The sequence below is a fragment of the Macrobrachium rosenbergii genome, chromosome 56 (assembly GCF_040412425.1).
Source record: "Macrobrachium rosenbergii isolate ZJJX-2024 chromosome 56, ASM4041242v1, whole genome shotgun sequence".
Lineage (NCBI taxonomy): Eukaryota > Metazoa > Arthropoda > Malacostraca > Decapoda > Palaemonidae > Macrobrachium > Macrobrachium rosenbergii.
This window is the reverse complement of record NC_089796.1, coordinates 10,529,302-10,544,314: the sequence shown is the minus strand read 5'-3', so window position 1 is coordinate 10,544,314 and position 15,013 is coordinate 10,529,302. Positions and strand designations below refer to the sequence as shown.

The 15,013-nt window shown below is 38.5% G+C and overlaps 1 protein-coding gene across 4 annotated transcripts in view; it reads left to right on the top strand.

Moving 5' to 3' along the window:
- Positions 1 to 15,013, top strand: part of LOC136836372 (uncharacterized) — a 204,194-nt gene that overhangs the window by 11,315 nt on the left and 177,866 nt on the right. For all 4 annotated transcript variants that reach the window (XM_067100564.1, XM_067100563.1, XM_067100565.1 and 1 more), the window contains exon 2: positions 11,291 to 11,446. In XM_067100564.1, the coding sequence (XP_066956665.1) occupies positions 11,314 to 11,446 (133 nt within the window). In that variant the 5' untranslated portion in view covers positions 11,291 to 11,313. The remainder of the gene's footprint in view (positions 1 to 11,290; positions 11,447 to 15,013) is intronic.

Here is a 15,013-nt window from a genome sequence, read left to right as displayed (position 1 = left end):
AAAGGTTATTTGAACGTTTTTGCTGTTTCTTATTAGAGGGTATTTTCGTTTGCTGCGAGTTCGATTGCAGTTTACATTAGTAATGAAGCTGGTTGTTTACCTCTGTTGTTTTAGATCTGAATACAGGTACACATGCAGCAAGCAAGCGCGCACACACACACACACACACACACACACACACACACACACACACACATAGCAGCAGTATGATAGGAGTATATATATATATATATATATAATATATATATATATATATATATATATATATATATATATATATACATACATATTTATAGACACACACATATGTATATACATACATACATATATACATACACTGTGTGTATGTACTTGAATATTAAGCCACGAATACCCACTGATAGGGAACTGACTTCACATTGGGAATAACTAACTCCAAAGGGATTCGAGTTTTTGCCTTTTTATTTTTGATGACAGAAGTAGACAGTTGACTTATCCGATGTGATGTCAGGCGAGATATATATAGGTTCGAATCCTAATAGGGGCAGAAGCTCTTACATATAATTCCTATTTTGTGCAAGTTACTCCTAAAGCACAGTGATTTCAATATTAAGGAGCATTTGCGGTTTAATGTATGAGGTCATAAAATAATTCATGTATGAATTAGTGACAAATCTGTCAAAAAGTAACACGTTTACAAACTTTGTAATCAGCTGTCATAGTGGAGATGGGTTGATTTCGATTCTCAGTACAGAACCTGATTTCTACAGCTCCGTAGGGGGTTAGTGCCGTCAGTGCCACCTCACGGGGTGCACTGTAGGCATTACTAGAGGTTCTTGGCAGCGTCCCTTCTGCCCCTAGCTGCAACCCCTTTCATTGATTTTACTGTACCTTCATTCATATTATCTCTTCCACCTTACTACCCACCTTCTAACAATTATTTCTTAGTGCAACTGCGAGGTTTTCCTCCTGTTACACCTTTCAAACCTACCTACTCTCAATTTCCTTTCCAGCTCTGAATGACCTCATAGGTCGCAGTGCTTGGCCTTTGGCCTAAATTATATATTCTGTTCTATTCTTTTGGAATCCGCTGTCATAGTGGAGATGGTTTGATTTCGGTTCTAAGTGCAGAATCTGACTAGCGCAGAAACATGGACGGACGAGAATCAAAATCAACTAATCTCTCTCCTGACAGCGAAGTGAATGAGTCGAATGTCTATCTCTCCATCACACCCAAAAGGCACAGGTTTGAATCTTCTGCGGGACACACACGACTACCAGAGGATGTGATGCAACTGGAACTTGAGAAGTTCAAGCGACAATGCAGTGCATTACTACCCTTATACTATTCTTCTTGCCTTTTAATGCATTTTTTCTTTATATCTATTAATTTATTTTTTTCTTTTCTAATAAGTGGGATCTCTTCTTTCTGTATTTCCCGGTATTTCTTATTTCCTCTTCCTAATGAACAGCACATTCTTTGGAAGCTTGAATTTCAAGTCAATGACCCATGTGGGCTTTTTCCATATGAATAGGTTTCATCCACTGAATAATAATAACAATATAATCGTGTTGGGTGCAATTTGTTCCCAAGGTGAAATTAATTTCACATTAAGGACAAATAATTTAAATGATTTTATTATAACTTCAGCAAAAACAATAACAAGAACAACAGTCTTCACTGGATTAAAAATGAAATAAAAATTAAATTCACAAGACAACCAGACGCCATCCTTAGGAATTTGAAATGCTTGTACAATCTCAAATTACGACGTGTCATCATATATTTTAACGGTCCGATATTTGATTATAAAATTTTGTTTTATCCTATAATTTTTTTTTTTTTTTTCCAAAACATCATCTTTATATTTTCACGTCCAGACATTTTCTTAACCTTCCGTATTATGCTAGATCAGAGGTGTGGCCTGACCTAGTTTTCCCCCGTAGAGGGGATAGTGCCGTCAGTGCACCTCACGTGGTGCACTGTAGGCATTGCTGAAGGTCCTTTGCAGCGTCTTTTCGGGCCCTACCTGCAACCTCTTTCATTCCTTTTGCTGTACCTCCGCTCATATTGTGTTTCTCCCATCTGACTTTCAACCCTCTCTAACAATTGTTTTATAGTGCAACTGCGATTTCCTCCTGTTACACCTTTCAAAAATTCTTACTGTCAGCTTCCGTTCCAGCGCTGAATGACCTCCTAAGCCCCAGCGCTTGGCCTTTGGCATAAATTTTATAGCCCAATTCCCTTACCTAGGTATCGATTTATGGAAGGGTATAAAATTTCACGAAATATACGTCATTCTGAGCTGCTCATGTGTTTCAAGTGTCAATACTCGGAGATGGGTTGATCATGCAGTTTAACTGTTGGAATCATGGTGGGAGCATTTTTCACGTTTTGAAAAATGCATACTGGTATTTCCTCTCTCCCTCTCTCTCTCTCTCTCTCTGTTCAGTTCCCTATTTGTTCTTGTTTGCTGCCTTTATTTTGCTAAATGCTACGTTGCCAGTGATTCGGAAAAGTACTTCATCAATTTTTTTATTCATTTTTGAAAAAGCTCATCGATTTTTTTTATTCATTTTGAAAAATGCATAAACAGCGTTAAAGTTTTCCTTTTCAGAAATATATGATGAATTTTTTTCTTTTTCCCTAAAGAGATATATTATGAATTGTTTTCTTTTTTCCTCAAGAGATATATTATGAATTCTCCTCTATTTGGAAGAATTCTCTTTAGAATATTTATTTTCTTTTCTAAATATTTTGGAATATTTTCTTTGATCCTCAATCAGTCAATATATCGTTCTTGAATAAATGATCACAATTGATATTCCATAACCTTATCAAGACTCAGAATTTTTCAATTCTGTTTTCACCTTTGGCATAGTTTAGCTCGAAGTCAGTAAATAATGATCAGTGTATTTTATCAGCCTTAATATTATATAATGCGTAGCAAATCCAAGTTAGATTTTTTAAACAGTTATTCGTGAGCTTGCCTAACCTATCCAAAATAATTGTATTAATTTTTTCCCGTGGTAATGGTTATTATTATTATATTATTATTATTATTATTGTAAATGAGCTTGTATTCATGTGGAACAGCCCAAAAGGGCCAGTCACTCGCTAATCAAGAGACCACAAAATAATATGCCTATGTGTAAAGAAACCGCAATGTAGAGAGATGAAAATAACTATTGAAAAACATTTAGGAGAATGGCGAATGATTCCAGTTACCGATAATTAGTTAAGATTTGCTTGTGATATCCTCGTCGATCGTATAACGCTTCCGTTGCAGTATCAAGTTGATGTTTCTCTCCGAACGTTGTTTTATCTCAGTACTTCCAGTCTTCCTTGTTTCTCCTGAAACCCTGGTATGTCCCTCCCCGCGAAGAAAACAGCGTCATGCGTCTGTTGGGATTTTCCTTAACTGCTCTCAGATTTTATATAGAATGTGTCGATGATTACTGTTGATGCGAGGGAAGTATATGATGAAAAACGATTAAATGTTTGTAAATAAATAAATGAAAAGATATTAGCAGAAAGGGGTATTAGACCCCATAGTGGGGGGGAATAGTGCCGGAAGTGTACCTCACGCGGTGCACTGTTGGCATTACTTGAGGGTCTTGCAGCGTCCCTACTGCCCCTCGCTGCAACCCCTTTCATTCCTTTTTCTGTATCTCCGTTCTTATTCTCTTTCCTCCGTCTTTCCACTTTCTCCTAACGATTGTTTCATAGTGCCACGGCGAGGTTTTCCTCCTGTTATACCAATAAAACCTTTTTACCCTCAATTTCCGTTTCAGCGTTGAATAACCTCAGGGGTCCCAGCGCTTGGCCTTTGGCCTGAATTTTATACTCAACTCCGATCATCCGGTGTTAGAGGATTTATGCATTCAGCCATAAGGGACAGGCTCTGTGTAATCGTAGGTGAAAGTCCTCGTTGTGGTGATGGGCCTGTGAATAATTGGCCTAGATTATACGGTCGCATGCGGCGGAATAAAGATAATGAACGTTGTTAATGGAGGGAAAAGGGCCAGGTATGGGGGAACTTGTATTGAGAGGGGTTAGTGCCGTCAGTGCACCTTATGCGCTGCACGGTAGGCATTACTTGCGGTTCTTTGCAGCGTCCCTTCGACCCCTAGCTGCAACCCCTTTCATTCCATGTACTCTACCTCCATTCATATTCTCGTTCTTACATCTTGCTATCTACCCTCTCCCAACAATTGTTTCATGGTGCAACTGCGAGATTATCCTCCTGTTACACCTTTCAAATCTTTCTGCTCTTGATTTCTGTTTCAGCGCTGAATGACCTCAAATGTCACAGCGCTTGGCCTATGGCCTAAATCCTATATTCCATTCCATGGTAATCCGTTGCTAAGGAGTCCTCGCTAACTCCTTTAGCTTTTTTGCGGGTCTCGTTGTGTCGCACTGCAGCTTTGACCAGATACTGAAGGTTTTGTTTTTGTTTTTTAAAGCGCTCATTTTTTTCTGAACGGAGTAGTAGTGTTTGGCTGAACTGGACCTGAAATAGTGATGATTGCATTTGGAAATGACGCTTACAAGATTGACAAGCAACATTCAGCAACATGATTTTTAATGGGAAGGTTATTAACCTCAAAATCAAGGTTAAAGGGTATGAAGAGATTGAAAATTGCCGAGTTACATAGATTCTACTTAAGAATAATAGAGAAGAGGAGTAGGCCGTAAAGATTAATCAAATAGAACTGGATGCTTAATAAAGCGAGGAATCCAAGAGTAAATTTAAAATTAAAGATTTATTTCCTGTGATTTTTTTCAGTGCTTTTTTAAGCCCAAATTTCTTACAGGTTATCCATAAATACTGGCTTTGCACTGAAGCTCCCACAAGATCCAGAAATATCCGGGAACGATTAGCTAATTGGAATATTATACGCTCGTGAAGTACTGTCCAGTGAATGTTGAAGTTTATGCAAATATCTATTAACGTAATAGTTGATTTCTTCTAACTTCACGTTGATGTAGAATGCTCTAAGGCTTTACAATAATAGTTTGTTAAAGAGGTTTTTTAGTTTTCTGTAAAAGAAAACTATTGAGATGGCTATTTGTCTGTCCGTCCGCACTTTTTCTGTCCGTCATCAGATGTTAAAGACTACCGAGGCCAGAGGGCAGCAAATTGGTATGTTGATCATCCACCCTCCAGTCATCAAACATACCAAATTGCAGCCCTCTAGCTTCAGCAGTTTTTATTTTAAGGTTAAAGTTAGCCATGATCGTGCGTCTGGCACCGCTGTAGGTACAAACAACACAGGCCACCACCTGGCGGTGGGTGAAAGTTTAATGGGCCGATGCTGAGAGTTTTATGGGCCGTGGCTGAGAGTTTCATACAGCATTATACGGTGTACAGAAAACTTTTTTCTGCGCATTTTTTACTTTTTATTTCTTCAGTCCACAGTGGCGCTGTATATTTGGAAAGAAGTTCCTAATCACATTCAGGTCATTTGCGAAATTATCTTTTGGATCCGAGTCCTGCTTCGGATTACACCGAGGTTTTGTTATTTCACAATAGATTTTTGTGTGGAAATCCTTTGATAGGAATTTGTTAACTATGAAACGGGGTTACTAACAGTATCCTTGGACGCTCGGACAGGATGGAACGGAATGGAAGTTCTGGAAGGTAAAGGTATTTAGAAAGGGAATTGGAAAGTTTGGAAAAGGGGCAGACCCTGTGGCTAAACCATAATAAAAAATATCACAACAAACCTACCGTACATCCCGTAGGGGGCTAGTGCCGTCAGTGCACCTCCCGTGGTGCACTGTAGACATTGACGAAGGTTCCTTGCAGAGTCCCTTCGGACCCTAGCTTCAACGCCTTTCATTCCTTTTACTGTACCTCCGTTCATTTTCTCTCTTTCCACCCTCTCCTATCAGCTGTTTCATGGTGCAACTGCGAGGTTTTCCTCCTGTTACACCTTAAAACCTTTATGCTCTCAATTTCTCTTTCAGCTCTGAATGACCTCATAGGTCCTAGGGCTTGGCCTTTGGCCTAAATTCTATCTTCCATTCCATTCCACAAAAACCTACAAAGAGTTGCCCTTGCCCTGGGTCAAACCTCCTCTTATCCGACATAGCAAACCCTCCTTTAATCTGGACGCAAACCTCCTTTATCCGGGAAGTAACAAACCTCCCTCTTTATCCGGACGTAGCAAAACCCTTCCTATTTTATCTGGACGTAGCAAAACCCCTCCTCTTTTATCCGGATGTAGCAAAATCCCTCCTCTTTTATCCGGACGTAGCAAAATCCCTCCTCTTTTATCCGGATTTAGCAAAACCCCTCCCCTTTTATCCGGACAGCAAAATCCCTCCTCTTTTATCCGGATACAGCAAAACCCCTCCTCTTTTATCCGGACATAGCAAAACCCCTCCTCTTTTATCCGGATACAGCAAACCCCTCCTCTTTTATCCGGATACAGCAAAACCCCTCCTCATTTATCCGGACACAGCAACGACACGTGTTTATGAAAGCTTCCATTAGAAAGTCCCTTCGTCTTGAATAACAATAATGAAAGAATGATGGCGTTCTTTTCTCTTATCACTTGAGGAAGAAATAATGATTTAAACTATGTATGACTTGTGGGAATGTCCGTGGTTTTGTAAGAGAGAGAGAGTATCAGTCGATGATGGAATCGATAACTTCGCCGAATGACCTTTCCCGTTCATCCGATAATACAGAATAATTGAAGCTCCTTTTGTTGGAAGACTTTCCGTTCGAGATATAAGTGTGTGTATGCATATATACTCTCTCTCTCTCTCTCTCTCTCTCATATATATATATATATATATATATATATATATATATATATATATATATATATATACATATATACATACATATATACACACACACACACACACACACACATATATATATATATATATATATATATATATATATATATATATATATATATATATATATATATTGTGTTACGTGGGTCTGTTGCCTAATGAGTCTTATAATTAGTTAGTTTGATTTGTATCGCCTTGCTTTACCTAAGACCCACGTAATCCTGCCAGTTAAGGCTAAAATTAAACTCTCAAGGACAGATACCGAATAGATTAGGCCACCAGCTAAACTAGTTTATCAAAACAGAGGTTTATTGCATAACCACATGGATTAATTTGGCAAACTTCTGGAAAACTAGTTCAACAAAAGTAAAAATAAAAAGGAAATGGATTATTTACAGGAGCTAACAGCAGCTCAAAATATTAGTCTAATCAAGACAAAATACCTCATTGCTACATAGAAATGAACGCAACAGGTTTATGTGCCTCTTCAGAACGCTTTATAAGGCAGTTGACTGCAAGGAACGTCGAATTGAGGCTTCTTGGCACTGATGATGCGGATTCTTCTCCAAGAAAAGGATTTGTTCAGGCGCAAGGTGTACACACTTCTGAAAAAGACGTATCCAGATAACAGTCTTGCACTACAGAAACTCACTCGTCATTACTTAATGAGAAGGGGATGATTCTTATATCAAGAATAATACTTTTAACATCATGGAGGATGAGTTATGTGATTTCACTAGACAACAATAATTGTAATTAGTAGATGACTTCATAAATGGGATATGTTTTGCTAGGATTTCGTAGTCAGTGACTGTTTAAGAGAGGAGAACTTGAACAAGGAAAATGAGAGTTTCAGTTGAAGGGAAAGAGAACTGGGAGTAATTGTCAAAATCAGATTCACCGCTGGCTGAGCTAATGCAGTGATCAGTTGCAGAAGATTCCTTGGTCCGTTTGGAATAACAGTTTTCTTCCTCGTGTTGAACTAAGGGGGATAGACAAAGGGTGCTTGAAGGACAACATGGAACGCGTCTCTATACTATGGAAGCGGGGTTGAGAGTCTGTTTGTACTGGGGCAGCTTTTGGCTGCTTGCTTCAAAACTCCTCCTACCCAGGGCCTGACCTGAAATGACAATAGACTCGCCATTACACAGGATAAAGAAGACAGCTGTAGGAACAGTACCTCTAAGGTCTGTCTTGGCAAAACCGATCCCTGATTTACGGCCTTCTAAGCTAAAATTCTCGCCGGGAGTGTACTTATTTTGAAAACAACCCCTGGGCTTCTTCGCAGGCGAGCAGGGTACATTGTCTGCCCCTTACTTTAATAAAGGCTAATTTATTATTCTACTAAGAGGCAAGGAAGGGAGGTCGAACAGTGAATATTTATAATATATATATACATATATAATATATATATATTATATATATACACGTATATTTATATAATATATATATATGTATATACGTATATATTTGAATTGTACTGATGTGCAAAAGATAAAACAAAGTGTTTCGATCACCTGACTGGTGTCCCTCCTTAGTGTTTAACGTAAGCACCGAGAAGGAACACCATTCAGGTGTTAGAAAGTCTTTGTTTTATCTTTTGCATATTAATACAACTCATTTATATAATTGCAGATTTTTATTACGCAACAGTTTATCACGATATTATGAATTTCTTTGCAATAGCGTGATTATTATTTGTAACATGACTAAAACATAGAATTCGTCACATGAATACATTCAAATCCCTTGACATTATCAGGAGAGTTCTTTAGAAGGACCTTCTGTCATTGTACTGTTGTACGGTACTTAAATGTCGCTCTCAAGTTGTGAAGTAGATCGGGAATATGTTGAAAGTCATTACAATATAGAAGTACAATAAGTTTCTGTGTCTTATGTCTGTGTTATTGCCATAAAAAGTCTTTTGATTTTTTTGCCGTCTTCATTATGTTTTTCAGTGCAGTAGCTGGATATTTCAATTAATTAGTTTCCTAAGATAGCAATATCATCGTGACTATATATTCATGGCTTCTTACACGTAGGTGCTCCCTGAAAACGCACATAACTCATTATATTTCCTGAAAACGCTCATAACTCATTATATCTCCTTCTGAAAACGCTCGTAACTCATTATATCCTGAAAACTCTCATAACTCATTATCTCCTGAAAACGCACATAACTCATTATATTTCCTTCTGAAAACGCTCATAACTCATTGTGAATTCGGTATTCGGCGAGGGAAGGTTAAAATCATTTGACGTCATATTGTAAGTCATATCGATGACACCTGTTCATCTAATGTGTCACATTTTCGTCACCCGTCCAAATATCTGTTATGCCGTCAGTGTAACTAAACGTTTTCTGGAATAGTGTCCCTCAATATTCTGCTTTCAAAAAATTTCAACATTTTGAGAGGAATATATTTTTCTGTTGACTTAAGGTTTACCATCTTTAAACGTGCAATTAATTCTTGCACTGTCTTCTTCGAGACTGACAAAACCAACTGTGTGGCACCTAGTATTTCAGAGAAAGATCAATGGTTTATTCGCAATTGTTCATTTTTTGCTTTGTTTCTGTTGGGTCTTGGCTTAACAAGGGCATTGGGTAACTGTCATTGCAATTGGTAATTTAGTGGACGTCATGAAAAGGCAATAAAATCCCCTTTCATAGATAGAAGGACGCCTCAGTTCATTTATTGCCTCTGGCTTAGGTGACGTGCTGATGATTTGGCATTTAAAGATCATTTTCGGCACTTGAGCGTAATGAAGGCCCAGTTTCCGTGATAGTCTATCAAGTTTATTTTACACATCGGGTATATATCTATTATATTCCATCCACTGTCTTGAATCTTTCCAAGATAGTGACCCCCAAGAAGGCCCGGGGTTGTTATTTAGGACTGATATTTCTTGGGGGTCATTATCTAAGATTGGACTACTTAGGGGGTCACTATCTAGGAAAGATCCACTGTCTTGATTTTCTATCTTTCGTGCTGCCCTTTTGGCCATAGTGTAGGTCAGATCAATTGAGTGTGTCCTTTGCAATGGGACAGTCTCTCTCTCTCTCTCTCTCTCTCTCTCTCTCTCTCTCTCTCTCTCTCTCTCTCTCTCTCTCTCTCTCCAGATCTGTTAGTGCTGGGATTGCAGTTGCCATGAATTATGTAACTAAACCAGTATTTTGCAAACTGTATTTTACGAGATTTACAAAACTGAAGAGTGGTGCATAAAACCTTGGATTTTTGCATAAATTCTCATTGATTTTTATACTCATGTTTAGACATTATTGGTTCTTGATTGTTAAGTATATTTTTGTACTTTCCGCCCACTTGTAAATGATTTTCCCACTAAATAATGTGTATTTTTTTATATAATTACTTGAATTTCTGTTCGCATGTTTTCTTTTCTGTTTCACCAGAATTTCATAGCATTCCAAAAATATTTCAAGTACCGTTTTGCATTGTTATTCTGTCATTTTTTTTACCCAAAGAATATGTAAACGTTCCATTGGTGTAAGGAGTGGCATTTTCCCTATGACAGTCATTTACTTTCCTCTGTGAAGAATAGCTTGTTTCTATCAACTTATTCTCATTTCTTTATAAAGAGTCTTCAACCTTCCGTTAGCGTATTCGTATATATCTTGAAAGAAGTCTTTAAAAGTACTTTTTGAAAGTACCAAAACTTTGCCATCTCTCTTTAAAGAATATTTTTTAAGCTTCTCATTAATTGCATCCTATATCTATCAAAAGATTTCTTTTCAAAGAATTATGAAAGCTTCCCAGTTTCCCCCTAGTTTTAGTAACCCCGAATCAATCAGTTAATCCCAATTTCTCTCAACGCAGCTGATTAAAACTTCCCAGTTTCTCTCAACGCAGCTGATTAAAACATCCCAATTTCTCCCAACGCAGCTGATTAAAACTTCTCAGTTTTTCTCAACGCAGCTGATTAAAATTCTCAATATCTCCTAAAGCAGCTGATTAAAACTTCCCAATTTCTCTCAGTGCGGCTGATTAAAACTTACTAATTTCTCTCAACGCAGCTGATTGAAACTTCCCAATTTCTCCCAACGCAACTGGGTAAAATTTCTTAATTTCTCCCAACTCAGCTAATTAAAACTCCCAATTTCTCCCAATGCAACTGATTAAAACTTCCCAATTTTTATCAGCGCTGCTAATTACAACTAACCAATTTCTCCCAACGCAGCTGATTAAAACTTCCTAATTTCTCCCAATGCAGCTGATTAAAACTTCCCAATTTCTCCCAACGCAGCTTATTAAAACTTCCCAATTTCCCCCAGCGCAGCTGATTAAAACTTACCAATTTCTCCCAGCGCAGCTGATTAAAACTTACCAAATCCTCCCAACGCAGCTGATTAAAACTTCCCAATTTCTCCCAACGCAGCTGGTTAAAACCTCCCAATTTCTCCCAACGCAGCTGATTAAAACTTCCCAGTTTCTCCCAGCGCAGCTGATTAAAACTTCCCAATTTCTCCCAACGCAGCTGGGTGACGCTAACCGGTCGCAATGGCCAAGACAAAGGAGGGAGCCGTGCGCGCCAACCCGACACGCAAGAACAATTTGAACAATAACAACAACAATGACAGGAACAAGAAGAACTTGGAGAACGGGCTCTACGTTCACTCTTCTCCCCCGAAAGGTAAGGAAGACAGATGAGATCTTGGATAGGTGTTGGTAGACACGTTCAGCTAACTTGCTTATGCTTTCTCACAGGAAGAATTTCCTCGCAGAAATTGTTGAATATATATATATATATATATATATATATATATATATATATATATATATATATATATATATATATATACACATATATGTGTATGTATGTATGTGTTTGTATGAGATGGTGGTAGCTTTTAGAGTTGGAACTTTGAACTTGGGGACGATGATTGGAAAGCGAAGAGAGATAGCAGATCTGATGGAGAGAAGAAGAATAAGCGTTTTGTGTGTGCAGGAAACTAGGTGGAGGGAAATAAAGCGAGAGAGCTGGGATGTGGATATAATTATCAATATAGTGGAACAAATAAGGAAGGTAGAAATGGAATGGGAATAATCTATCAAAAAGCTTAGAAGACAGCATAATAAGTGTGAAGAGGACAAGTGACAGAGCAATGGATGTGGAACTGTCCAAATAATAACACAAACATTGCAGGCTGGATGGAAAAATTGGAGAAAGATGTCAGGTTGTTGTGCGACCACAGAATCAATATAAAGTTTAAAGGAAGATTGTATAAGACAGTAGTGAGCCCAGCTTTGATGTATGGAGCAGAAACATGGCCGGTAAAGAGAGTGCAAGAGAAGAAATAGGAAGCGGTAGAGATGAAAATGCTCAGGTGGATGTGTGGAGTAACAAAAATGGACAGGATCAAAAATGAAAGAATAAGAGGAACTACTAAAACCGTAGAACTATCAAAGAAGACCCAGGAAAGAAGGCTACGATGGCATGGCCATGTGATGAGAAGGGATGAGACATATGTAGGGAGGAGAGTGATGCAGGTGGAGGTGCCTGGTGGGAGAGCAAGAGGAAGACCAAAGTAACTGTAAGGTTTTCCTCCTGTCACATCTTTCAGACCTTCTTACTGTCAATTTCCCTTTCGGCGCTGAATGACCTCATAGGACCCAGCGCTTGGCCTTTGGTCCAAATCTATATATTCCAATTCCAATTCAAACAGAAAGCAACTCTTAATTTTTGCGTGGATGGGTGTAGTTTGAGAAGATCCGAGAGAAACAATTGTCAGAGGACGATGTGTTTGACCAAGCCAGGTGGAGGGTAACTGTCAGAAACATCGACCCCACATACAAGTGGGAAAAGATGCAGAGAAAGAAGAAGAAGGAAAAGTGTATGTATGAGAGACAGTCCTCTGTTTTACAACAGCTGTTTCCTTTCACAAGGACAGGTTTATTATATGTATCGATATGTGTGTTTGCTTGATGTTCCTTCATTAAAGCAATTGTTAAAGTGTGATTGCATACCCTTATCACTTCTTTTATATATAATTATTAGTATATATAGTTATACATATATATATATATATATATATATATTATATATATATATATATAATAATATATATATATATATATATATATATATATATATATATATATATATATTATATGTGTGTGTGTATAAGTGTGTGTGTTTGTAGTAGTCTTTTTTTGGAGCAGTGTTCCCCACTTTAGAAGCATGTGTGCATGCTTAAGGTTACCTTCTATTGCAACACCATTGCACATTCCCTTATTCCGTTTGCCCTACTAGACAGGAAGTCTAATTTAACCCTCTCTGAGTATAGTCGTATAAAGGCGCATTAGCACGCAAAATCGACAAACCCAAACTCTGAAAAGTTGCTAGAGACGCCCCTAAATGCCATAACACGCACGACTGCGCCATACTGTCATTTTATGGCTGGTTCTTTATGGTTCTTTCGTTATTAGCCTAATCCGTAGGCCAGTCGAAGCAACGCAAAAATTAAGAATTGCTTTTTGTTTGAATTGGACTTGGAATATATAGATTTGGGCCAGAGGCCAAGCGCTGGGTCCTATGAGGTCATTCAGCGCCGAAAGGGAAATTGACAGTAAGAAGATTTGAAAGGTGTGACAGGAGGAAAACCTCACAGTTGCACTTCGAAACAATTGTTAGAGAGGGTGGAAAGGCAGATGGGAGAAAGAGAATATGAACGGAGGTACAGTTAAAGGAATGAAAGAGGTTGCAGCTAGGGGCCAGAGGGACGCTGCAGAGAACATGAGTAATGCCTACATTGCACCACGTGAGGTGCACTGATAACGCTAACCCCCTACGGTGGTTTTTCTGTTCGAAGAAACTAGAATTACGTTTGAATGAAGAGTGAAGACCGTGTTATCTCGCGTTTGAAAAATGAAGTAGCCTTTGAAAAGACTACCTCTTGCTTAAAGATAGTTTGAATGGTGATTGGGCGTCAAAGGGCACATATTATCTAAGGTTTGAGGAATGATCACTCGTTTGTATATATAGTCTTGGATTACCTCGCGTTTTAACAGACTTGAACTATCTCTCCATAATCTGTAGCCTTCTGTCGAGCTCAAACAGGGCAGCGTCAAAGAAGAATGATTTACGAGAGGAGGCTCGACGGGTATCAGGTCATAGGTGCAATTGACCTAATAATTAAGGTCATTACGGTGGCAGGAAAATTGTTCAGTAAATTCAAGATATGTTTATTTAATGTATTATAGTAATGGAATGAATCGTGTTTCGTGTTTTTGTCCGGAAAGATCTGAGGTCCGGAACCGGGTTTATTGGTTTTAAAGAAACTTCCGGTTTAAAACCAAGTCTTATGAGTAGGAATGGAATTTTTAGCTTTATCCCTGAGGTGGTTTTCTCAAGATTTTATGTGAATGAACTCAGTTTTCATGTCAGGTTGAAGTGTTTCTTTGCACTACAAAATAATTACTTTGGTTCACAACTAGGTTTGACTGTAGATCGAAAGCAGATTTGCAGGACTTGAAAAAAGAATAGAGAGGATTAGTGTAAGGTTGCTAATACTTGTGGCAGTGACTGTTGAGGATTTAAGGAGGGGAAATAAACATATAGGAAACGCAAAAGCAGAATCTGATCGGATTACCAGTAAGAAAGTGCGATATGATGGTAGTGTGAGTGAGTGGTAGACCAGGGTTGATAAGGTATTTCTAGGGAGAGGAAAGTTTCCAAGGGAATGAATGAGATGAACCAGAGTATTTTGAGAAGGATTGATCTTGTGGAAAAGAATGGGTAATGATAGTTTGGTGCAAAGAGGATAATCGAGAAGAGTTAGGAAGAAAGACGGGAAGATGTAGAAAGGGGAGGATAGATGGTGTGACGGAGGCATTAGAAAGGAAGGGCCTTCACATTATCCAGGAAACCTGAGAATGAGACCAAGATAGGGATGAATGGCGCAGTGTGTGTAGGAGGGTTCACATGCTGCTGATGAGCCTTATGTGTAGTTATATGAAGTATCTGAAATGGACGTTTTACTGCACAGGGCCTTCCTCTACGAGTCGGCTGGTAAAGTATGAATATAGCCGTCACCCCCTGGTCTCCCAGTCAGATAAATTAAGCTATGCTGGGCTTGGTTAGTACTTGGAATGGTGTTTGGTAACCACTAGGAAAGGTTAGGCACTGTTAACATGAAAATCGTTCAATATCCACATGGCGGGGCATGGGGTAGCACCCTCAAGCCAGTATATTGCCGAA